The sequence below is a fragment of the Syngnathoides biaculeatus genome, chromosome 11 (genome assembly GCF_019802595.1).
Source record: "Syngnathoides biaculeatus isolate LvHL_M chromosome 11, ASM1980259v1, whole genome shotgun sequence".
NCBI lineage: Eukaryota > Metazoa > Chordata > Actinopteri > Syngnathiformes > Syngnathidae > Syngnathoides > Syngnathoides biaculeatus.
The window spans coordinates 26,084,304-26,110,962 of NC_084650.1; the positions used below are offsets into that span (position 1 = coordinate 26,084,304).

Here is a 26,659-nt window from a genome sequence, read left to right on the forward strand (position 1 = left end):
TTTTAATTTTTAAGCTTTTATTTAAAATATGGTGTGGAGTTTACCATTGGGAGTTACCATCACAAACATGATTGTTTCTAATAAAAAAGTAAACAAAACAAAAAATAAAGCTTAAGAGCCTAGTTACAGAGTTGTTTTTTTTTTTTTTTTTTCATTTTTGAGTTTGTTTTTGCAGTCTGGTGAAAAATCAGTTCACAAATGTGGGTGAGAAGGAGGAGGGGAGAAAAAAAAAATTAAATTTCACATGTTGTAAAAATACATTTCCCAATCTTAACATCACACAAACACACAGTCACTTTCAAGCAGTCATTCATTCCTTGTTAGATGGTTAGATGTCAGTGCCAAAAGGAAAAGGAGAGAAGGAAAAGGTCGGTGTGGCACAAGAGAAAAGGTTAGCGGCTTCTAAAAACACGAGGCTGTTCTACATTCGGAGGGAGGACAATTGCTAAAGGATATGTGTGCATTTCAACCCTGAGAGAGAAAAAGTGACCAATCTTTGGGGGGGGACGAAAGATGACAACAGTGTCTGCTGTACCACAACCACTCCAGCTTTTTTTTTTTTTGTTTTTGGGGGTGGGGGGGGGGGTCTGGCAACAGAGTGAAAGCCCCGGATTGTAGCAGAAATAGTAGGAGGAGCAGGGCAATCAACGAGTTGGTAGCTGCATTCTAACACCCAAGAGTGAAATATCGGCTGGAGCTTTGTGACCACACACAAACACACAAAACACACACACTGTGCTTATCTGTTAGCCACAACATACACTACTGGCATGACTTTAGAGGTGGGGAGGGATTTATGTGTTTTATGTCTTTGATCCAAATATAAAAACTTTCAGGTTCAATTGCTGAACAGGTGTAGAATTCACTAAAGGAGTATTAGAGCCACACAGTGCAAAAAAAAAAAAAAAAAAAAAAAAAGGGGGGGGGGGAGTACAATAAGGATCAAGTTTAAATATCATGACAAAGTAACATGGGGAATAAGTGGTCATTTTAGGAAAAGTGTAAATATTGACTTAACTGCATTATGAGGAGGATTGTTGTTGAAAATAATTTCTGCAGTAAGTAAACATTTTGGCACATCGACACCATTAGGACAAACAGTTTGTGCTTGACAAATGCCTCGCTCTTCCGAATTTTTATCTAACTCATTTTTCTCTCATTTTGTCACGTATAATTTAGATTCTCGTTAAGTTTTTGACATTCACCCATCAAAGGGGAATTCAAAATTTTCAAAAACTCTTGTGGTTTTTGTTCAAATTCAGACGTACAGTAGACTATTATAATCTTTGAGGGGAAAAAAAGAACTCAGGCATCTCTGGCCCCATCTTGTACCTCTAATCAGACTTTGTCATTTCAGAAACTACTGCGCCGGGGGGTGGGGGGGGTGGCACACCTGGGCACATTCCCCTGGTCCTGTCAAATCATGACAACAGTTTTAACAAAAATGACTTAAGTCATCGTTCCTTTATATCATCATCTTGCAACAATCCAACTTTTTCCCCTCCTTTTCAGTGTGACTCTAATACACCTTTATAAATTTCAGCCAACTGTAGACTATGAAGATTTTCTTCTTTTTTTTTTGGCTTGATCATTTCAACTGGTCACTTTCTGTGGTCAACTGTTTTAAGGCAGTGAGTGGTTCCATGGCGACTTTCTAGAACGGCTACAGTGAGAATAGGATAGTAAGGCCTGGGAGGGAGGTGGGGGGGTCTAAAGGTGGCAAGTGGAGTTGAAGGAGTTGGGTGGAGATTTCATGATACTTTTCAGTACAACATGTAGAACACAGACAGCAATTATCCATAAAAAGAAATCGTTATCTACGTTAAAACTAACTGGTATACATGACAGTGCACAGCTGAAATGAAAAAAATATATATATATAATCATCATCAACAGCAAAATTTAAGATTACTCAACGGAACTATGGGGGGGTGGCATTCTTTTTAAAAATATATATACTCATCACATGACAGAGGAGCCAAGCATCACATGTTCCTAGTCACTCGGGGGGGGGGAAGAAATCTGCACATTACTGAAAACTGATCACGACATAAATGGCAACTGGGGTTAAACGCACTCAGCAAAAAGAGAAGCAGCCACTAATTTGTAGGGTTTTTTTTTTATCTGCTTAAAACAATCGCACATGCACAACAAACAGCAGCAGGGCAATGACAAAAGAGACGCAAAAAGAACCAAAGGAAGCATCTAACACTAATGCTCTAGTGAAAGAAACCGTAAAGCACAAGGACCACCTTTCTTTGTTCCTCATTAGTCGTTAGCCAGTAAAATGGAGGACAAAGGGGGCCGGGGTGGGGCTGGGGTGGGGGGGGGCTCAAGGCAAAAACAGGCGAGCATTGGTTTCGAAGCCTGAGTATTCAGTAACCTATAGTGAGAGAGAAAACCTATGTGTCGCTTTATTTTGTCGCTGGGGCCATATTTTTTTTCCTCGTTTTGTCATTACTGCTACAATATCACAACCCTTCTGGTAAAGAACAGTAAGAAGAATCTAGAAAATCTGTACAAAAAAATAAAAGGGTATGCACGGTACATTCAATATCTGTTACTGAGGTACTAGAAAGGTGTTTCCTTGACACCAGAGCGACGGCGTTAAAGAGTTACTCGCAGGGGCTATTCCTTTGGAAAGAAAATGGTGCAAAGGGACACACACCTGCACACGCGCACACATTCTTGTACACAGCACCGTTTTTAACAAAGCTAGCATGCAAGAATGTTGTCCCCCTGGCTCTGACTGAGGAATTCAGCTCTACTGTCCCCAAATTTTTAAAGGAAGGATGCATACTGGGTTCATGAGCATGTGCGGGGGCATGGGTGGGTTAGTGGGACGTACACCCTGGTTAGGTCAGTGTGGGGGTCATTGCTTCGCTAAAGTTAAACTGGAGACTGCACCCTTTTCCATTTATTTGAAATGAATGGTCAGGCGTCGCCCTCTGCTGACGAGACCCACAAACGTGCAGCACATGATTGCATTGTGACGCTGCAGCTTCTTTCTGGCCATGAGACAAAAGTTCATGCCCCAGGGTTGGATCAGAGTAGAGCTGAATTTCCCCAACTAAGAGGAGAGTGAGGACACGGGGCATGATTGAACTCTGGGGCTTTAAATAGGAGCGCAAAAAGTCAAAACTGGACAGAAGGTGATTGGGTCTGGTTTATCTTTAGACATCTGTTATTGTCACACGTAGGTCGGAAATGGAGGGCGGGGAATAAAAGAAATGACGAAAGCAGTAACACGAGCCTTTCATGGACAAAAGGGACACTTTCTGTCGGAGCACCTCTCTACTGGCCAGTCAGTAGAAGATGCAGCCAACTGGAAAGCCTTGTTGTCAGAAATGTTTTTTTTTTTCTTTTCTTTATAAACATTAACACCTAGAGTCAAATCAACTTTCCTTTGAAACAACAGCCAGCTACAGAAAAATACCAATCCGATCACTGAATCCATGAGAAGAAAGTTATTGCTGACATTGGGGAGTGGGACTGAGTTGGGGTCAGTGAAATGAGGATAGATGCAGGTTTAAGAGGGGCTGTGTCCCGGGCTGGTCATGTGAGACCATGTGGAGTCTCTTCAGGTCTTCGTGGTATTCGGGGAGTCGAACTGTGTCTGATGCTGGAAGACAGGTTTAGAGCCTGGTTTTCCAGAGGTGACGGAATGTGCTGGCGGCAGCAGGGGGTCAACGGGAGGGTGTGAGTATGGGTGGCGAGGGGGGCTATTGGTCAGAGGGGATGTCTCTGTCGGCTTCAGCCTTAGTCGGCTGCCCCGGGGAAGGGGCGTGTGGCGGGTGAGTGACGGGGGCTATGCCGTGAGCCAGGTTTCCGAAACGAGGCTTTCGACCCCGGCGCCAGCTCCCGGGAGTCCCCCTGCTGTGGCAACATTGATCAGACCTGGAGGAAATCTGGAACACAGATTGAATTGGTTATATTTCATTTGATGCAACCCAACTTATTCAATTAATCTTCAGCACACCCACTGTACTATTGTATTTGTAATTTTAGGAATCATTGAACAAAACCTACGATAAATTCTCAGGTGGATTCATGAGGCACAATTAATCAATGCAGTGGAGAGCAAAGTATGGGTCGAGGGTCAGATAAGGCCCCTGCTCTGTTTAAACGATATCCTGTGGTAGTGGTTAGATTGAGTTATCAGTTTTTCCCCAATGCTAGTTAGTGAAAATGTTTTCTATTCTCTTAAAATTAATTGCTCATTAAATAGGTTTATTGAAAATAAACACCTGTAAACATTTATTTATTTACTTCATTAATGGATTATGATGAAATATACTTTAAAATTAAAGTTAAAAATGAGAAAACTTGTAAAAATAATATTTTGTATAAATATTTGCCTCATCTACAAATGACTAAACATTTGATTAGCCTGATCTTATCAGCCGATAAGAGACAACATGTAATGTCCGGATCATTTGCGCAACCATGTTTAGGATGGCATTAATTTGTCAACTTTGTAAATGTTCAAACAGGTTTGATGTAATGTTTACAGTAGTGAAAAAAATAAACAGTAAGTAAAGCAGTAAATTGAGAATAACCTTCCCTATGTTCCATCCCGAGACCTACAGTACCATAAAGTATTTGCCCCCTTCTCAAATTCAAATTCCTTTAATAAATAAAATCAGCTAAAAACGGACTTTTGTTCATTTAGATTATCTTGGATGTTTAGATTTCTTTGATGATCTTAAAGAAGGAAAACTATGAAAAAGAGATTTTGAGAAGACATTTTTTGTGTGCTTGCAACATTCAACTCTTTTGGTGACGCCAAGAGCTAAAAAGAATTCAGCAATTTCTAAAAGATTCTTTATTCCAGCTTTAGTTGTCTGGAATCCCCTGCAACCAGAATTACAGCAGCTATCACTGTAGAAATATTAAAATGTAGACTAAAAAGACTTATTTCTACACTCATGTTAGATACGCCAATTCTAGTATGCAAAAAAGCTTCTTGGACTGCATTACCAACCTCATCTCAATTCGGGTCTGTTTTACAGCTGCTTCTCCTTTCTGCCTGCAATTTTTATAGCATCTCCGTTCAGTCTCAAAGATTTGGTAACTCGTCGTTCCCAGCCTGCACAACCACTTCTCCCTCTCACCTGTATGTTGCTCCGTTAAGTTCGGGGTGAACAGTGGCAGCCTCCATACTGGGCCATTGAGATGCTGCCATAAGATACTCTTTATTCACACAATTCTTCAGGCTATCCGGGATACGGCCTAGAACAGAAAAATCAAACTTAATTGGCTGTATTTAAACAGAATATAATGGAGGCCACTTATACTTAAATAGTTGCAGCATGGCGCACCAATATCATTACTCCTTTTAAAGCACTTTATTTTGGTATCGGCAAAAATAGGAGGCTTGTTTTTGACAGCCGCACTGCTCATGTCAACAATGTATTAAAGATACCCCGTACATTGGTGGTGAAAATGTCATGTCATTAGCACATTTGTAAGAAAATTGGTGACATCTAATAGTTATTTCAGCCCCTGTATACTCAGAAACTACCTGCACTAAGTCAAAATGGAGTCAGTCATAGGCTAAACACCATGAAATATTTGGCATTTTCTAAATAAATGTGGCGCAGCAGCAGTATATTAATGTACCGGTAGTATGATGTAGGATTCGTTCTGACTCAAAATTCTCAATGGCCACTTTTCCATGGCCACTCAAAGTCATGAACAGCCCTAGACAGCAATCCCATGACATTTAAAGTGTCTCTGATTCACACAAAATAAAGTTGAAATGTTCTAGTAAGGTTTTCCCCGTCACGCGAAGTTGGACACTTGTGCAACCACTTTCTCGGTTTATTTTTACTTCACCTCTAAAAACGTTGCACAGGTTAGGTCACAATAGTGGAATACATTTTAAAATGATCTATCTTGACACCATATGTAACAAAATCACTTGACATATTGAAGCAGTAGGGGAATAACACAGTAACAAGTTCATCTGTCTTCAAATGACAACTTGATGAACAAAAAACAAAGTGAATTCTCCAGCATTTGTTATCCTCGCACTCGAAAGTCATGCGGAGGCTCAGCAAGTTATGACAAGACAAATGTGTTCAATGCTCCAATGAGGGAAGTCTTCTTTCACAAACTAGCAGAGTTAACACATTCACAGTGAACCAGGTAAAATTCAGGAAGAAAGAGAAATTCACAAATCGCTCTGGACTATTGCAGATGGAAGTAATACCGAAACTCTAGTAGGGTTACATTTTCATAGTATAATACTATGACGGGGTCTGAATTGGAACAGTTTCATTAATAAAAGAACCAGATTTTCACATTGTGCTAAATAAGGAAAAACAATTATTTACCAATTATCCAAGGAGAATTACACGTTTAGACAATTTTGGAATTAAGATTAGTCATCTAGTTTGGGTTTACAAATCGTGATTACAATTAAAGCTTGATTACCGAACTTTTTCGTGGTTTTTTTTTTGTTACCTAAAAAAACCTTCAAAATATCAATAGTGAGCATTATACATGGGCATGGAGAAAATGGGAAAAAATTCTCATATTTTATAAACGTATGCTGCAATCAAGAAGTTATGAAAAAGCTCTACACTTTCATTCCAAAATGCCACTGTCACCTATAGGTGATGAAAAAGGTGTACACTTCAGAATCAGCTTTATTGGCCAAGCATGCAATAACACAAAAGGAATTTGTTTCTGATAGTAGCTGCCGCCCGAGTATTACATACATGTTGTATACGAAGAGCAAGTCAATTGACTTGGAGCTTTTTTTTTTTTTTTTAAATAAGATCTCAACGCTGTGCAAAGATGCAGTTTTCTAGCATTTAGGGCAGTTGGAAAACCCATTAGAGTGACAGTGCTGTGCAATGACAATTGTGCAAAGAGTGTCAAATTTCAAGGAGTCTATGTGTTTAAAATAACAAGTCGTACAATAGTCTATTGTATATAATACTAATACTGATTGGTCAAGCAGGGTGTGATAACTCAAAGCAGAAAACTGGCAGCATGTTGCAATATTGTAAATTAGCTGTTCAAGAATTTAATAACGGAATTGCAAGAGGGAAGAAACTGTTGAAACGCCAGCCAATTTAATTTGGAGGGATTATCCAGCAAAAATGGAAAAACAGTTTGGCAGTAACGACTCCAAATCAGTCTGTCACGAAATACAATCGCTAACTAATAAGTGACGATCTCCCCCTGACAGGGGTACCTAGGACTGTATATGTGTCAGTTATGCTAAAGTTGTCCTCTTAAATTTTGATATCCTGGTAAAATGTCTGAAATAGTGTTTTAAAACAAAATAAACACCGATGAATGGACAACAAACATCCCTTTCTTTGTTTCGTTTCAGGCTAATGCTTTCATTAAATCCTTGATTTAATTTGAATCCTATTCAAATAAAATGTGTTTCACCTGGGCCTTCATGCTTTCTTTAAAGAATTGTACCCATTTTACAAATTCTGCTCGGGTAATCAAACATGTTTTCTCATTTACCAAATAAAAGTAGTGAAAATGTAAATTTTAGAATAAGAGCAAGTAAATTAAAAAGTATTGTGTATAATTAACATCCTTAACTCAGAATAACGTGGAAAAAAACCACTTCCTGTTTTTATCATATGAGTACAGGCAAAAGCACACATTGTAAAACTGCATTACGCGGAGGGGTTTTCCAGAATTTTGAGGTCAACTTCGGGGCTGCATATTATAAATGGGTTTGCCTTATACACAGAAAATTGTGATAATTGTGCAGCCCAAGTACCCTGTGTTAATGACAACCTTACTTACCAGTAATGGCACGGCGCACTTCCCTAGCAGCCTCCTCCCGAGCTTCCACCGAGGCCTGCTCACTGTACCAGGATGTATGTGGGGTACAGATCAGGTTGGGGGCATCTTTAAGGGGGCCAGTTGAAAAACTGTCAAGGAATAGAATGTTGTTGTCAATGGAACTGATGCATTACTCAGGCCTGGTACACACAAGGACTTTTCAATTCTGAAAAGTTTTTGTGAAAAACCCCATACATGAATATAAAAAAAAAAAAAAAATCTGTCAACTAACAGTTTTGTGTTGTGTGTGGTATGCTCCGATACTAACACATAACACTACATATACGATAAAGAATCTGTTTCACCAGCAATCTCGATATCTCGCATGATCTCATAAAAACAAAGGAGATGAAGCTCTTCTGGCTTTGCGCTATTTCCCCAAACATTCCTGAAAGGTTACTGGGGTCTGGAGCCTTACAAAATAGCATTGTCATAAAAAAAAAAACGACTTGTTTTGGAAGATTCTTCATGCCACTATGAGACAAAAAATGACATAGGCTAAGACATGCTATTTTTAATTGATTACTTTTGTTGAGTCAGGGCACTTCTTGTCGGGCCATATTCTCTTCTGTGTCACATGACGTGGGAGAAAATGGCGCTCCCCCACACACCCCTTTGGTCATGAATATTCAAAACAAGTCTGTTGGCCCCAACCCGTTTTGAAATCTGCTTTTAACATACATCAGACTGAAGGACAATCTTATAATACGTAAGATTTCAAAATCAGCTCAAAGAAAAATAAAAGATTGTGTGTGTGTACTGGACCCAAGTATATCACATACATCTTTAAGGGTAAATTGTGGTTACCTGAAGGGTTCACTTTCATGGACGTCCAATGCAGCCCCTCGTATCCGACCCTCTTTTAGGGCCTGAGCCAGTGCTTTCTCATCAATTAAACCACCTCTTGACGTGTTCACCAGGAAAGCTCCCTGACGCATCTGTTGTGGAGTTAGCAATGCTTCAGTCAAACTACAGTACATTTACAGAGTGATGCATACAATAAAACTGGTCAAGCCTATAGTGGCATCTTCACTTATGCGTTTAATGTGTTCAATGGCCAAGCTCGTAAGTCATTTTCGTCATGTAAAATCCATTTTGTCCACTTAAATTGATTATAATGCTAATTAACCTGTTCTGGTTTAATGCGCCGCGTGGTTGACGTCACTTAGGTGCTTCTCTTGTCTTCAATCACCCAGAGAGTTGCTAGATAAACAGTTCCGTAATCTTGTCACTTCTTCTTGTGTGTGTGTGTGTGTGTGTGTGTGTGTGTGTGTGTGTTGTGTATGCCCCTAATATCTAAGAAAAGCCATTTTTTTTCTATGGCGCATTTCATACACAAAGGTAACTCAATGTGCTTTGCGTGATTAAAAAAACATTCGAAAACAAACACCCCACTTTCACATTTTCGTACAAGCATGCGCGCACACAGCAAAATTGGCATCTATCTATCTGACAGTCAGTTAAGAGTCTTTAGAGAAGTGTTCTGGGAATATTGCGGTTATGTTTACGTACTTACTATAGTGTGTTGACATGTCTATTCAACACTAAGTTTCTGCTTTAACACTAATACAACTTGTGCGGCGTGCATTAGTAAGTAATGGATACAATTAAGATGCTTTTTTTGTACTGGAGAACTGATATTCCTGCCACGTGGCAGCTGCTGTTCTGAGAATTGCCACAACAAAACCAACAAGACTTTAATGCACTGCCAAAAAACAAAACAAAACAAAACAACAAAACAGTTCCCGTTAAGTAAATCTAAGTATTAACACTACAATGCCTTTTTTATTTTTCCATTTACCAGCATTTGCTTGTGACTTAGTTTACCAGTCAAACTTAAAACGTAAATGTGGCCCCTGAGCCAAAAAGTTTCGGCACCCCTGTGCTGCCCACTCTTTTCCTATATACTATATCTTAAATTGCAGCGTACATTCAACTACAACACTGTCTTCTTCAGTTGGTTATCTTTAAGACGTTTCATTTGGAAGTCATTTATTCTTGGAACGCTACTCTGCATTGGTATGAAAACTAGCTAGCTTCTGTCTGTTAGCTCCTCTTGCTTTATACTAGCATATCTAAACTTGCAGCAAAAAAAAGAAGAAAAAAAATAATCAGCTGCTGGACCATACACCAACTGCTAAACAACTTAAATCATCCAATGCTATGCAAACCGAAGAGAGGGCTTGACTACTGTGCAAAAGGCACCCAGTGACAACGTAGAAAGTTTTTAAAAAATGAATGTCAAAGCATGCTAACACAGGAAAATGTTTCAAACAAAAAAAAGTAATAAAATATTGACGACACTTCACATTTTGAGCACATGAATAGCAGCAAATTGATGGTGCGCAATATACAGGGATGGTAGATGCGCTTCCCTAATTTGGGGTGTGTGTATAATGAAGAAATTCAGGATTTTTTCTTTTTTTTTTTCCCCAAAGCATCCTTGGCTCTTAACAGTACAAGTGTTGAATGCGTGTGACTGGCATTCTCACAGCTGACCAGATTTTAGAATATCTACAGCAGGTGTCTCAAATTGGAGGCACAGGGGGCATTTGCGGCCCGGGAGATGATATTTTGTGGGCCCCACCTTAATATGAAATGTTAAGGGACTGTTTGTGCGGCTCGAGTTTTTTTTTTTATAAATGGCACTTTTATAGTGTTGTGTGCACATCTGACAAAACTATTGATCAAGGTGGGTTGTATGGATCTCACGGGTGTAAGATCAACTGGGCTTGATACAAGCGCTTTCATTGATTGAAAATTACAGTTTTTGCACAACTTGTTCACACCAGTGTCCTTATCTTATTTTGTTAAAAATAAGTTTGAGACGGTTGGATTTTTTTTTTTTTTTATTAAATTGGATCACTGGATACCACAAAATAAAATTTGTCATTAAAATATGCTTAAAGTATGCCAGCTTATCTCAAGAGAAATGAATTAAGTGAACTATTCAGTAAAAAGACATCTAAAATTGTCCCTTTCCCCACATTTCTACACCGTACAGCAAAACGGCTTGCTAGAATGCGTCTTTATGTGCATGCGCTCGAAGTGTTGGCCACACCTGAATCAAGCGATGAGGTGGATGATAGTCTGTTGTTTGTTTTTTGTTTATGCATCACAGTGCCTCACGATCGATGAAATGACCACCCCTGGTGTAACTGAATTTCCTTTGACATGCCTCATTATGTTGATGACTTTCGAAGTAAATGCGCTCACATTACGTGAAGCAGTTCTGAACATGCGCTTTCGTACATGCTCCGTACGGTTAACTTGCATTTCCTGTTTCCCGGTGAATACCGGTTGTTTTGGAGCAGGCTTGTTGAGTTAACAACATTTATGAAATAAACATATTAATGTCACGACCACACAAAATAAGTGACGTCTTGAGAGAATGCGAGGGGAAGGGAGTTACTGTTACTAGTGTTTGTGCCTCAACATGGCTAGGCTCGTGAAAGCAAAACAACGAACTAAAACGCAAGTTCCTTCAATGTTGTCAACTAATATCCGGATTAATTTTAGGCAATTTTTCCACAATTTTCCGGAGCCAATCCGGAATTCCAGAAAATTCAGCAGTAAAGAACAGAAAGTTCTTGAAAATGGAGCTGGGCTAGCCAATTCAGTCACTTGAGCACGACTTCATGACTATGACTGATTATTCAGGAAATAAATTTGAGAAACATTGCATACACATTTCAAACACTGTAAAAACATCCACCAAAAGATAAACATTTTGGAGGAAACTGGTCAATCATTATCTAATCTACAGATACATAAGCAGGGTATTTTTAACAGACATGATAAGGCTTGGCAGGAGAATTGTGGTTGGAAGCTAGGAGGGGGACAAATGGTTATGCATATTTTTCCAGCTCACTTGCTTGATGGTGAAGTCATTGATGAGGTGGTGGTTGTGCTCATTGAGGCTGCAGTGCAGGGATACGCAGTCAGAGTGAATGAGCAGGTCTTGGAGGGTGGCCATGCGCTGCAAGCCCAGAGAGCGCTCCACGCCATCAGGCAAATAAGGGTCATAGAAGATCACGCCAAACCCAAAAGCTTTGGCACGTAGCGCCACCGCTTGGCCAACACGCCCTAAAAGGTCACAATAACAGTATTAAAAGACCAAACCAGGTGCATCAAAGGGAGGTAAAGAAGATATTTGCTCAGCCCTACAATTTAATGTATTAAACTATTAAGGTTGTTTTTTTTTTTTCATTTAAAATAAAAGGATATTGGGGGGAATCAGAGTGAACCATTTTAAAAAGCCATCCACTTACAGGGCTTGAGACTTGACCCAGAATGGTCACATATGCAATGCGTTTTTGAGTGTCCGATTAAAATCTTTAGCCAGGTTGGACTTTGATGAGTGCATGTTTTAATGCTTAGTCTCACCAAGAAAATGGTTTAAATTTTCTAGTTGCTTTAGTTATTTATCTCTTCCACCTGCGCATACATATTTCTGACGAAAAAGCACCTTCTCGCTATTTGAACTGCTAACGGATGGACACGTCCAGCCCCTTCACCATGGCTAAAGCAAGACTTGCATGGTGGAACGGTCCCGTGTCATCAGCTAAGTAGGTACCGTTGAAAATGGTTAACTGTCCCCTGTTGTTGAAGTCAGCCTTTTTGTTTGCAAAATCCATAATTTAAGTTCAGCTTTTTAATTCATTTGAAAGAGACAGTTATTTTTTTAAGAGTTCAAAATGTGTTCATTTACATGAATAAAATATAGTTTCCTGAAACATGGATGGACTGCATAGATTTCATAAGCCACACACTTTTACAAGTGTAATGTGTACACACGTACGCGCGCGTACGCGCGCGCACGCACACACACACACACACACACACACACACACACCACACACACCTGATCAGGCTATTTACATAAATTTGTTTCTACTTACGAAAAATTTACGCAATGAAACTGACTTCTGGAACGGATTAATTTCATGAGTAGGATCACCACTTATGAATGCTTGTGTATATTTGGGGGGCGGGGAGTACCATGTTCCACAATTCCTCTCAGTTTCTTGGTTTTCCCCCATGAACAGCATTTTTTTATGTCATACCACAAATTTTCAATGGGATTAAGGTTTGAGGATTGTGCTGGCCACTCCATTACTTCAATTCTGTTTCTGTGGAAACAGGATTTTGCTTGGTTGCTGGTGTGTGGGGTCATTGTCTTGTTGAAACACCATTTCAAGGCCATTTCCACATCAGCATATAACAACTTGCCTTCTTGCATTCTTGCAATATTCTCATGTACTCAAACTGAGCCAGGACCAACACCACAGTATGAGAAACATCCCCATAGCATGATGCTTGGACCACCATGCTTCACTGTGGCTTGAATTCAGTGTTTACTAGATGTCTGACAAACTGTCTGGCCCTTGATCCCAAAACAATCTTAAGATCATCAGTATAATGAAAATATAATGGCATTTATTTTTGGGCCAGTCAATGTGTTCTTTGGCGAATCGCAACCTCTTTAGCATGTCTTCCCCCCCCCCCCCCACCTTTTTTTTTTTTTTTTTTTTTTTTAAACACAATGGGACCTTGCGGGGGCTTTTTGCTGATTGCCGGGCTTCACAGACGTCGTCTGATTGTGACAGTACTTCTTTGATCCTCATGGAGCTGATCATTGGCTGAGCTTTTACCATTTTAGTTATTCTCCAATCCATTCCAGTCGTTTTTCTTTTTCTTCCTCTTTTCTGGTTTTGGCTGCCATTGTAAAGCATTTATCATTTTAGATGAACAGACTATGATTTTCTCCCCTTTATAGGTTTCCTCTATTTTTTCTTAAAGAACACGCTTCTTTAGAAATGTGTCTTGAACGACCCATTTTCTCTGTTTTTCAAGGACAAATGCATAGCAATCTTATGCAAAGTCAGTTACGTACCTCCTTAAATAAGGTCCATAGTTAAGGTTAATATCAGCTCCCCCCCACACAATCAATGCCCTCACTAATTGAACTTGGCACCGTTATTTTTTTAACATAACCCTTTCAGTAAATCATTCAGTTTTACAGAATCAAAAGTGTACTCATCATGACTGTTTGGTCTGTTAGTTTTCTACACCTTTACTAAACCTTCTAGAAACATACTTGCAGTGTAGAAGTTGAAATTGTAACAAAAACTGATTTATCTTGCTAGTGACGCGAGACTAGCTATTTTGAACACAACTGTATATGGTGTTGCTGTGACCTCCCCAAATAAGGGGTGTAACCAAATCAAGATTGCTACCAATGCAAGAGTCAATGTAGAGTCCTGACTTACCAAGCCCAATGATGCCCAGTGTCTCTCCTCGAATACGAGCAGCACCTCCAGCAACCTCTCGGATCTGCTCCACACTGGAGGCTCGAGTTCCCTCCCGGAGAGCCTGGTGCATCCATGTGACTCGCCTATAAAGGTTGAGGATCAAACATAGCGACGTGTCGGCTGTCTCCTCCACTGAGGATGCTGGAACGTTGCACACTGCTATACCTACACAGAGAGGTGGTAAAAATTAAATGTTGATTCTGAAACTTTGACAAATGACAAATCTCTGAGTTTAAGCTTCTCACCAAGCTCAGCAGCTGCTTTGACATCAACATTGTCAAACCCAGACCCAATTCTGACTATTACTCGGAGGCCTTTAAATTTCTCAAGATCATCTCTAGACAGAGTTATGGTGTGATAAAGAAGGGCGGCTACAGCCTCATTCAGCACCTACAAAGGACAAATGTGTGAATTTATTTCAGGAAAAAAACTCAGGTGACAGAAAACCAAGACACCATGCAGGTGTTCCGTCCAATCACGGATTACTTTTCAATTTCTCCTTTACCTTCTCATGAATTTCTTGTGTAGATTGCGCATCACAAAAGGCCACAGTAGCAACATCTTTGAGGATGGGCATTTCAACAGTGCAGTCACGCCCATCCAACAGTGCCACCAGTGGCCGTGGATGCATAGGCCCGTTAAGGATGGGGGGTCGGATGCCTGAGGGGTAAAAAAGAAAAACAATGGATATGCATTATATTTATGTGAGAAGAATGCAACTGCACTTAAATTGACTTGCCATGAAATTAAACAAAACTAACATTTCCTTGAGGACTTCAACATAATGCTTCCCAACAGGAAACCGGATTCCTTATCCTTGTACAAAAGGTCAGAGAACAAACATTACAAATTTTCTTGACAACGCTAGAACCCCTTGACAAACCACATCTGCCATGCCAAAGAGACAATATAGCAGACATACATCGATAAATATGATTCAGAATCCGCCTTCTGCTTGTTGCATCTACCAGTAGCGGCTTCCAGTTTTTGGTTCCATCGGGTGTTGGGACGCAACACTAACCAAACAGCCTGCTCATGCACCGTTGTGTGCTACTGTTCCATGTGTTTTTTCCTGTATTTATATTTCTTGTCATATGATTTCGTGAGTCTAGAATGGTTTAGTGTGTGACACTAGGTTGTGCAAATAGTTCAGGTAATACAGGAGTTGGCTTCCCAACCGAAAAAGGAATACATGACAAGTGGATGGGGATAGTCAAATTGACAGAGAAAGAAACGTGATGGGTTATAGGTGCCATCCTACTAAACCAAGCTCTGATCACTTTAAAGTCACATGTTTTTCAGAATGAGTTAGCATAACGCATTGGATACACGAGTGTAGATTACCAGATGCTGAAAGCAACTGCGGTACCAACTACTTTTCCTACAGGCATTGGGACCTCAACTTCCAGCAAGAGAACTACCGGAATTTCTCATGTACGTGTAAACCCAAAGTTGACCTAAAAAAAAATAATCAGGAAAACCCTTCTACCATTTTTTCCATCTTTCTGATCAATTGTATGAATGCTCGTCAAATCAAAGATGAGGACATTTCTGATCGACATTTGCAGAGCACACAATTTCGTACTCTCGCCGGTTTCTCAGCCAAATGATGAACGAGTGGTATTTTGGAAATTATCCTCAATTGGATGGAAGATGCCGTCCAATTGTTATTCTGCGCCTGTTAGAGAGGTATCGGAATACTGCAAACTATGTCAAAGCTCGTGGCGTGTCACTGAAACACACTTAAGCGAACCATTATGATAAAATTACAGCTTCGTCACACACCAAGAAATTGGGCATCATACATCTCCCAATACAAAACAATGGCAAACCTGGAAGCTTGTATCTGTTTTGAGGCTTTACACACTCAAACAGATACTGTATTGCAGTATACTTTAAACCATAAAAACATGTCGCTGAGTTCAAGGAAGAAGAGGATTGCCACAAAGAGGAGACTAGCAATAAAAGTGTGGCTATTTTGAGAGCTTGTTGGCAATTACTGATTGCCACATTCAATGACTGGACAGGTACATTTCGGCAACAGACTCTCCACATTGTTTTCTAGCCACATGTACATAAACTATAGTTGAGAAATATTGTAAAACAATATATATTAAGGATGTCTGATTCCATCAGGTCATTGAAAATCATGGTCCATCATGTGATTTTCAGCTGATTGCGAGCGGGTGAAAAAGTTCAAGGGCTAGTTCTTCTATTTTAAATATCACAGCATGACAAAAATAATCTAAAAGGTACAAAAGATCTTGCCAAAGGAACAGTAATGGTTTTATTTTATTAAAAAGAAACAAAAAACATTTGTATACACACTTTCAGGGTATTTTCAGTGGGCAAGTAAAAAAAAAAGATGAGATGATTTTCATCATGGTACACATCACCTAGGAGACAAAATGAGGAAAAAATTTTTTATTTGGTCACCTACAATCATACAAGAGTTCTGAATCTAACAGACCTGTACCTTCTTTAAGAGGCTCCTCTAACTTCCACTCAATACCTGTAATAATGGCACCCGTTTGAACTCATCAGTATAAAAGACACCAGTCCATAACCTCTATCAGTCACCGTCCAATTTTCACTATGGCCAAGACCAAAGAGCTGTCAAAGGACAACAGAAACAAAACTGCAGACCTGCACCAGGCTGGGAGGACTGAATTTGTAGTACGAAAACAGCTTGGTGTGAAGAAATCCACTCTGGGAGCAACTATTACAAAATGGAAGACATACAAGTAGACTTTACATTGATATGATCAGCCTCATTAGCATGAGGTGATATTTAGCATTTTATGCTGAGCAGCTTTGTCATAACTCACCAATATGCAAAAGACGTTTACTCCGTGTTGCGGTTGTCCACAGAATATTTGAATGCAAGTTCATTTTTAGCCTTCTTGCATGTCTATTGACTAGTACTAGAAATATCTGATGGCCAATACAGGTTTTAAAAAAATAAATAAATAAATAAAAACATGGCAGTCTGGGACGGACAACATGCCTGAGACAGAATGCACAATGCCCAGATCAGACAAGACAAATAATTGCACTATGTATTTGTGTGTGAAGTAATTTAATTAAAAATGTAATTACACAGCAAAACGCAAAGTAGAGTTAAGTCAGATGTTTGACAGCAGCTGGCACTTCCTAGTGCGCGCTGATTACGTTGTGTATTTAAGCCTTGTTTTTCAAGCCACTTGTTGCGAGATGCATGAGTTCACAAGCGTCAGTCAGGTAGTGTAACTGCCTAGTCCCATGTCATACTGTTATTGAAGCAAGTCAAGTTACGCTTTCATGTTTTGCCCTGTCCAATTTGTGACATTGTTTCATGTTTTTTGGACCAAGCCTTCATGAATTTTGATCTTGTCATGCATGAGAGAGCCTGAATTAACAGGAACTGACTAGAAAATGGCGGCACCATGTGCTGGACATGGAGTAAAAAATATTTTGTACCAACAGACCCTAGTTCTGAAATGTATGAAATCTGAACCACAACAATGTAACAAATGTCTTGACTGTCTGTTGTACTCGACATGTATATCATATTAGAGCGGCTCCAACTACCAGAGACATTTTGTCTTTTTGGCATACTTCGCAAAATAAAGATGATTCTGATCAAACAACTTAAATAGTGTAGTTTAAGACACTTTAAGTAAGCTTCTTCAAATACATTTAAGTACCTGAATGTAAACAAACACCAAGTAGATTTCTTCATACTTAACACACACAGAGAGACAGACAGAGAGAGAGAGACAGACAGAGAGAGAAGAGAGAGAGAGGAGAGAGAGAGAGAGAGAGAGAGGAGAGAGAGAGAGAGAGAGAGACAGACAGAGGGAGAGAGAGAGAGAGAGAGAGAGGAGAGAGAGAGAGAGGAGAGAGAGAGAGAGAGAGAGATAGAGAGAGGAGAGAGAGATATTCCGGTTGTGTGGGGGTCAAAGAAATTGTGCATGCATCGGGGCGTGTAAAAGAGTGCTGCTTTGATGCTGGGCAAGGGGGAAAACACAAAACTGCACTTTGTTGTTTAAAAGTGTGACTGCGGCCAACAATACTTATCTTATTTGCATTACAGAGTTCTTGGTAACATTTCCTGATTGCCTCCAAAAACACACACACTTGATCCCACCATCATAACTGTGATGCAAAGAGCAATAAAACTTTTTTACTCACTGCAACAAGTTTAAGCATCTGTTTAAGTAGCAAAGCTGCGGGTGATTGACAGGAGGAGAAGTCCCTACTTCCATGAACGTCAGTGGTGCAGCGAGTTAAACCAGCTCACAAGGCCATCCGTAAAAATTTTTATGCTTCCGGTAAGCCGACCAACCGTAAATATTCTACATTATATTGCCACTACAACTTTATTCTTCATATGTCCATAAAAAAGTAACCAAAATATTTTTTTTCTTTTTACTAAAGGAAACTCAAAATTCTCTGGCGACAGTAAAGCCATGCATTTCTTTGCATTTTTATATTTACTCCAACTTAACTGTGGATTGTATGATAACATGGCCTCCAAGTCATTTTCCTCAATACATTAGAACGGAAGTTGTCTGCCCACCTAGTAAAATGGTACTGGACATATGGACTGATCTTTCTTCAAATCAAAAGCTACAAATAATTGACTCAATACTAACTATTGTCGGTGTGCTGAAGTAAATGCAATCTGAAACTATGGGGCCTCTACTAAAACTTAATTATAACTCATGACTTCAAATGGTGGACATTTTGGACGTAGTTTGTAATGCGTTACCGGCCACAATGGTGGCGGGCATGTTAAATGAGGGGCATTGATGTGGCAGCCATGTGAGCATGACTATCAATTGACTATTGTACATAGAGCATTTCGTAGCAAGACAGAGACATTGCTGCGGTTAAGTCATGAATTAAAAAAAAAAAAAGTGTGGGGGGGGGTCACTAATAATGAGATGTTTTGATGACATCAATTAGCTACATTAAGTTGAAGGCAAGGCACTGCACTTAACTGGAAACAGTGCAGTTTAACGACACTTAACTACAACCACAAAGTAAAAAAAAATAATTATCTTCGCTTCGATTGGACTGAATAGCATAATATTATGCAAGTCATCATAATGTTATGGCTGGCCAGTGTGTTTTTTTACACGTGTGACAAGCAAGAAAGTTTAGCTGCCACTCAGCTTTTTGTCCATCGGTTAAAACACTTGGTTTGACATCTTAGTGGTTATATTTTTACATTTTATCCATAGCAGTAAACTTATTTTACATTTGTTTCATTGTTGAAAATGATAATTTAATCATAAATTTTTATGTCTGTCTGTATTTCCATTACTTCGGCAGTCAGCAAATCAGTTGTCGACTTATGTTTGACAGACGTGTACTACTCTATTCTTCTTCTTTTCCTTTCGGCTTGTCCGGTTAGGGATTGCCACAGCGTGTCATCTTTTTCCATCTAAGCCTATCTCGTGCATCTTCCTCTCTAACACCCTTTGTCCTCATGTCCTCCCTCACAACATCCATCAACCTTTTCTTTGGTCTTCCTCTCACTCTTTTTCCTGGCAGCTCCATCCTCAGCACCCTTCTACCAATATACGCATGTAATATTCGATACATCACCGAATGGATAGGGGACATGCATGAAAGTAGAGAGGGGGTGGAGAAGAGGTGACCGGGAGTGGGGTGGCAGGGAGGGTAAATCAGGAGGGTCTCAAGAGGGAAGGCAATGGGGAGGGGTTTATGGTGGTGTCTGAGTCATGACCTAAATTCTGATGCAGTAGATTTCCTCATCCATATTTTTCCACATGCGCCCCCCCCCCCATTTTCATGAGTAATGCACCTTTCTGACAAAATCATCACACCAACAAATGCTGTAAACAAAAGGACAACATGGTCCCTGAAAATTAAACAGCACTGAATAGGATTTTTTTTTTCCAGAAAAGCCAAATTCCGTTCCTGCTTACAGCACCCCCTCCACAGCATATTGTTCTTGTGTGACAGGTGTGTGTGTGTGTGTGTGTGTGTGTGTGTGTGCGCGCGCGCAAGTGTGTAAGTGGGAGTGTGACGAGCTGGAACATTCACTTGGATGAGCAAGCGGTAACAGTGAGAGTGAACAGGAGGGAAGACAGCTAGTAATGAAGGGTGACTTCCTGAGATGTCAGAGATTTATCAACATGCTTATTAAACACAGGACCTTAAACCACCCGGCAGTTGTAAAACAAGTAATTGCTTTCCATGTTGGAGTAAAGGAAGACTGAAATGCGTTACAGATGGGTTGAGAATGGGAACAGGAGGAGAGGACAAAGACAAACCAAAAAGCTTCATGACAAAGAAGGCCTCAGAACAAGTTGCTGTGGAAATGCACAAGGCCTATACACAGGGTAATTTGAGTAAATGACATTGGCATAGCGGGGCCGACAAAATGCAAGCATGGCCGCACACAATACACTTCATTCAGTGATTCATTCATTCTCCCTCCCGTCCCCTCCCCTCCTCTGCATGCTCCCTCTGGCTGCAGTTGGACGAAAGAAAGGTGAGGGGGAGGGGCAGCAGATGATGATAATGCAGTCAGAAACGCTACTCCACCCAGACGTGCACGCATGCACACGCGCTGTTGTGCAGTTCCTTCTTAACGGCTGCGACAACACAAACACACTCTGAGCAACACACATGGGAGAAAACGCACATTTAGTCGCGCCACACCCGAAACCAGACGTCAACCCTCCCACCAGCAGCCCAGGTCCCATATTTGACAGAAACATAATCCGAATTACAGAAAGGCACGAGCTAAATAGCTAACCTTGCATTATGAAGTCTGTCAGCCCTGCTTCCTCTCGCTTTGGTTTCCCCCTATTGCTTCTCTCTCTCTCTCTCACTCTCTCTCTCTCTCTCTCTCTCTCTCCCGAGTCCTTTCTCAGCTGTCATCCACGCCCATCACCCCCCCACCCACCACCTCCGTTGTCCAATCAAATGAGCTGCATTGAGGGCCAGCCAACCAGCACTAACCTCATTAACATAGAGCAGAGGCCTGAGGGCAGTTTGGGGGCTGTTGTCGTTTTTTAAAGAGACAGCTGGCCCGTTTCCCCACGGCTGCAGCCGCGACCCTTCACCTTGCACTCTCCTTCTCATCTGTCTCCAGAGACTCTCCCACTATATTCCCTCCATTTTAAGATCACCATTTGCACCTCAGCGCCATCGTTTACTCTCAAACGCGCTCCCAAAAAACTGAGTCGCGTGCCCAGTGACTTCACAACACTTCGTCATGTCACTAAAAATACTGAAATTCAGATATTTCTTTGTTTCAGATGTTGTCATTTAGTTGTATTTGATGTCAAGACTCAAGATCTAATACTGCGACATGTGGCTGCACATTTCAGATAAGATTGTTTTATAATTGTCCCAAAAGCAAACAAAATATATCAATTTAACCATCACATTATTTTCTGTAGAGGCGAGCTTTTAACAGACCTTTGATAATCGATCTTTTTTAGATGGTGTACATTATCTGGCTAGTGATTGTCCTAGCTACTTCAAGATAAGCATTTTTAAATATGGAAAAAAAAAATAACATTGAATGTCAATATAGATAGAATAGAGCATTATCATCTTTGTAAAAAGATTTTTTTTATACAGTTCTACTCTGGTATTTGACCTCACTCAAAGGACTACAATTGATTGCAACCATTTAAAAAAAGTTTTCTTTTGCAACACACAACGACCAACAAATAAAAACTCACCCTCACAAATGCGGTCGAGCCTCTGACGCTTGACCTGTTTATGCTTGTCCATCAGAGCCATAGACTGAGTAGTCTGGATGTTGAACACAGTAGAACCAATATAAAAGCTTCTTAATAATATCCAGTCCTGTTGACCTGCAAACAGAAAGTAACGGCTCAAATTTTAGACTGAATCATGTAAAAAAAAAATTTTAATTATGTTTTAAGGTTTTGGCTATACTGTACAGAAATAAGCTTCAGCGTAGCAATAAAAATTTGTTTTTCAATTCTTTCTGTATTTCATTCACACAAAGCCAGCATTTTAGGACCTTGAATTAAATCATTTTTATCCAAACCAGGTCCCAGAATGGATATAAAGTCAGAGGAAAAAGTTTGAACCATTTGGAATTTCTTAGATTTCTGCGTAAATTGGTCGGTCATCAATTGTAGTCTGATCTAATCACAAAAATAAACAAAATTGAGATCATCACTTCAAACTAGATTCACATTTTCTTCATGAAAATAAATAGAAAAGCAAGTCCTTTGATTTAGTGATTGGTTGCCCTTTGGCAGCTATAACCAAACGTTTCCTGTAGTTGCAGATTAAATTTGATTTTTTTTTTAGATTTCCTGTTGACAAAACTGTTGCATCCTGGGGTATCTGATGTGAATCATTCATCTTAATCAGGTTGATGTCTGCAGTGATTCTGTTGTTCATTTGCTTCTGTGTTTTGCAAAATTGTCCTGTTGCAACAGCGATACACTTTCAAGCTTCCGAGTGTTACGCCAGTGCAGTTACGTTTTTCTGAAAAATTTTGATAAACTTGTGAATTATTTTTTCCTCACAGAGCTGTGCATATCCTAAAATGGCAAAGAACGCTGATATAATAATGCCACTTTCACCAGTATGGACAGGTTTATGTTTGTGTGCCACTCCAGTTATTATATATCTCAATTTATTTTGGCTATTCATACACATTGCATTGCGTCTTTTCTCCAATGTCATAAAAAAAAGATATTCATCTATGAAGTTTTTTTGCAAAAGGATGCGATCCATCTCACCCAAGAGCTCCGTGCAGACAGCTCATGTAGTGCTGTCCCATCATATTACGATGATTCGAAATATTACATAAAATATGCCATATAACCCTTTAAAAGAGACCGCTAACTGGGACAAGCAGTCTCATACGGACCCACTTCGAAAGACTGTTTTAAGCGGTAAAGCATTACAGGCTTTACAGTAGGGAAAAAAAGTCCACGCCAATCACATGCCAGTTAAGCCATCCCACGTGACCTGATTCAGCCAATGAAGTCTCGAACTCCGGTAGTAATCTTTGACTGTACGCAGTGACGGGGGTGGGGGGGATGGGGTACAGTGTGGAAAATGAGTTAAAGAGAGAAAGGAGGTACAACAAGAGAAAGAAAGGGGGTAGGTCGAGAGAAAGAGGAAGAGTGCGAGAGAGACAGAGGACAGCATGGAAGTTGTTTAAAAAAAAAAAAAAAAAAAAAAGAATAGTTCAGAAAATGAATGATGAGGTATTGTAACAAGCAGATGTAGATTCAACTACTGAAATGTGTCACAATATATGGACACTAAATGTTCTTCCAGACCTTTACTTCATGATTTTTTTTCCATCTAACCTTTTTAAATTTTAGCTGAATACGCGTGGTTAATGTTTAACAGTATAAGTGATTTGTTCAAGCATTTATTTATCTGTAAAACATTTTACAATGTTTTTGCAGTAGAAAGACTATTAAAATCACAAATCAGGATGAATTCTGTTTTCGCAAAAAAGTACAGATAGTCATTAAAGTACTGAATCAATAAGCAGTATCAATAATAGTAGTAGTAACATTAAAATCTTAACGATACCCATCCCAACTAGACTAGCCTGCAGGCAGTCCAGATATGCCTCCTATTGGAAATATGAAACACAAAATATGACAACGAAGACCCCAGACTATTAAGAAATTCAAGCTGTATATGAAGCAAGAATGTGAAAAAATTCCACCTAGAAGGCTTCACCAACGAAAGGTGGATTACCCGTGTTGCCTTAACTCATGACCATGCCATGGCTTTTCGAGCCAATTCAGACCACACAGAAGTCGCATTTATTATTCCTCACATTGCATTCACAATCACTGCTTTGCGTTTGTTGACATCACGCGCAATCTTCTGATTTTGGGAATTATAAATACTGTATATTGGCCTAGATCAGCGATTTCTGGTTGAATCGGAATACACGCTATCCAGACATCTACTACACATTTTTATGCCGAGAGTACGAACCATATTTTGGTCTCTGGGGTCCCAGAGTCGCTGTAATTGATCAGGCACAGCAACGTCTCCACCAGTGATCTTCTTTTGATATTCTTCTTTTCCTTTCGGCTTGTCCCGTTAGGGGTCGCCACAGCGTGAAATCTTTTTCCATCTAAGTATATCTCGTGCATCTTCCTCTCTAACACCCGCTGTCCTCATGTCCTCCCTCACAACATCCATCAACCTTTTCTTTGGTCTTCCTCTCACTCTTTTTCCTGGCAGCTCCATCCTCAGCACCCTTCTACCAATATACTCACTCTCTCACCTCTGGACATGTCCAAACAATCGAAGTCTGCTCTCTCGAACCTTGTCTCCAAAACATCCAACTTTGGCTGTGCATCTAACGAGTTAATTTCTAACCTCAACCTCAAAACCTTCTTTTCTGCTTCCTGTTGTGTCTTCAGTGCCACCATCTCAAATCCGTACATCATGACCGGCCTCACCACTGTTTTATAAACTTTGCCCTTCATCCTCGCTGAGACTCTTGTGTCACATAGAACACCAGACACCTTCCGCCAGCTGTTCCAACCTGCTTGGACCCGTCTCTTCACTTCCTTATCACACTCACCATTGCTCTATATTGTTGACCCCAAGTATTTGAAGTCATCCAACCTCAGTATCTCTATATTGACGATTATAAATACTCTCCTGTATTATGTGGAGGCTGCCAGCCTGTCCTAACTTTTTTAACACAATGACTTTTATTTGTGTTCATGTACAAGATCACTGCAAATCCAATCATAACTGCAAACTGGGTTATGTCGTGAATTATTGGTTAAAAAAAATGATGAACAAAATAGACTAAAGAGGCAATTTCAGTGTGTGTAGTTCTTTCTCTAAGGAAACAATACATGTTCAACCACAACAATGTACAATCATTTTAAACTTTATACTGATGATGAAGATACTGGGCCTGAATTTTGACTGACTAATTTTAAAAAGAATTTCATATCAAAATACCCATTCATGAATTTGCAATACTGCTTATCTTCATTAGGGGTATAGAAGCTTCCACCCATTTGTATTTTATTTGTTCGTCTGTATACGAGCATTCATTTGTGATATGCATAGGTAATTTTGATGAACGTATGCATGTATTCTGAACTCCACTACTTGGAAAAACTCATCTTAGGTTGTGGGGAAGAGGTAGGAACTAATGTTGCCATTCTTCCTACTCCCTTCCGCAGTACATGGTGTTTCAGTATGGGGTATTTATATTGCAGATTTTTTTTCTTTCCCCACCAGCTGTTTTTGTACCAATCAAAATTAGGGTCCCTGGCCTACTGTGGAAATCACTAATGAACTTATGGAAAGTTTATTATTGTTATTTTAAATTTCAGGCATACTTATCAATAATTCTGGGAATTAACATTATTAGAGTCACGTTTGCATTTCTAGGCTATCCTCCTTCATGTCCAATTAGGGATGAACTAAAGAACAGTCAAGTGAGCTCAACTGCAATTGTTAAATTCAAAGACAAAAGCAATGGGATTTGGCAGCACTCACCTGAAAAGTACCGTCTGGTGTTACACTTCAGTTATTAAAGTAGTTGATACTGTAAGCAAAGAAAAACGGAACAGACTTTAGTTGATAACATCAAACGGCTGGCACCACTGCGCATATCTAGTTGGCTTGACAATAGCACGGCACGCACAGCAACCACACAGCCAATATATAATCCAAGATACCCTAATGGGGTAACCTGACAGATTGTGAGATGCCATTTTTTCCGCGATCAGCATTTACACATGATTCCTATCAAACACATTGTCTTGTAATTTTAAGTATGCGGATTGGCAGGTTAGCAAATGGGAACGTCACACTGCACGCGCATAGTATTTGACACTTTAAAAAACGTTTCTCTGAAACGCACTAGTGATTAAACTAACCCAAACACGAGAATGTAGAGTATTTCAACTGTTTAACTGGTGCGAAGTTGCAAGCTGCAGCGGGAACTATGTTTGCCTTGCTAGCCAAGCAAGTTACCGTTACCCAATTAACTTTAGCCGAGCATGCTAGCTCGACCGCCTTACAGATATCAATTAACTGGAACAATACAATGAATGGTGGATGTTGCTTTCTTACGTCGCCCGGGTTGATTCCGAGAGAGTTCTGGATGTATCATTTCTAATCGCCTCGCCCCACCGCTGTAAACGTTTCCCGTTCGCAGCAATCTGAACTGGTGCTAACTAACGACATAGCATAAAGCTAGCTAGCCCAAACACAAACACTTGGAGCTGATATTTGAATGGAAAATAACCAAACGCACCGACTTCCGATATGTGCAGTATCCAAGGTTGCGTGGTTGCAGTTAAGTAGAAAACATGACGGTCTGGAGCGATTTTACGTAACTAAATAGGTGATCAACAGTGCTAACGCTAGCTAGCAACGAACGTGCCGCTGTGTGTGTGAGAAAGATGCGAGAGGAGGGAGCCCATTTCGCTCGATTTGTTATCAGCGAGGGGAAATCTAACTAAAACGAAAATTTCTTCAAAACATATATTGTGCATCAT

General features: G+C 40.0%; 1 protein-coding gene across 1 annotated transcript; it reads right to left on the reverse strand.

Annotated features, from left to right (window-relative positions):
• LOC133508642 (C-terminal binding protein 1) lies at positions 1-26,393 on the reverse strand. Its single transcript, XM_061834890.1, is given in 12 exon segments — positions 1-3,842; positions 3,845-3,908; positions 5,115-5,232; positions 7,783-7,910; positions 8,629-8,759; positions 11,693-11,907; positions 14,094-14,300; positions 14,381-14,525; positions 14,641-14,795; positions 21,848-21,982; positions 25,653-25,701; positions 26,232-26,393. Coding segments are annotated over 10 exon segments (1,344 nt in total). The 5' UTR covers positions 21,909-21,982; positions 25,653-25,701; positions 26,232-26,393; the 3' UTR covers positions 1-3,722.
• Positions 26,394-26,659: the final 266 nt, after the last annotated feature.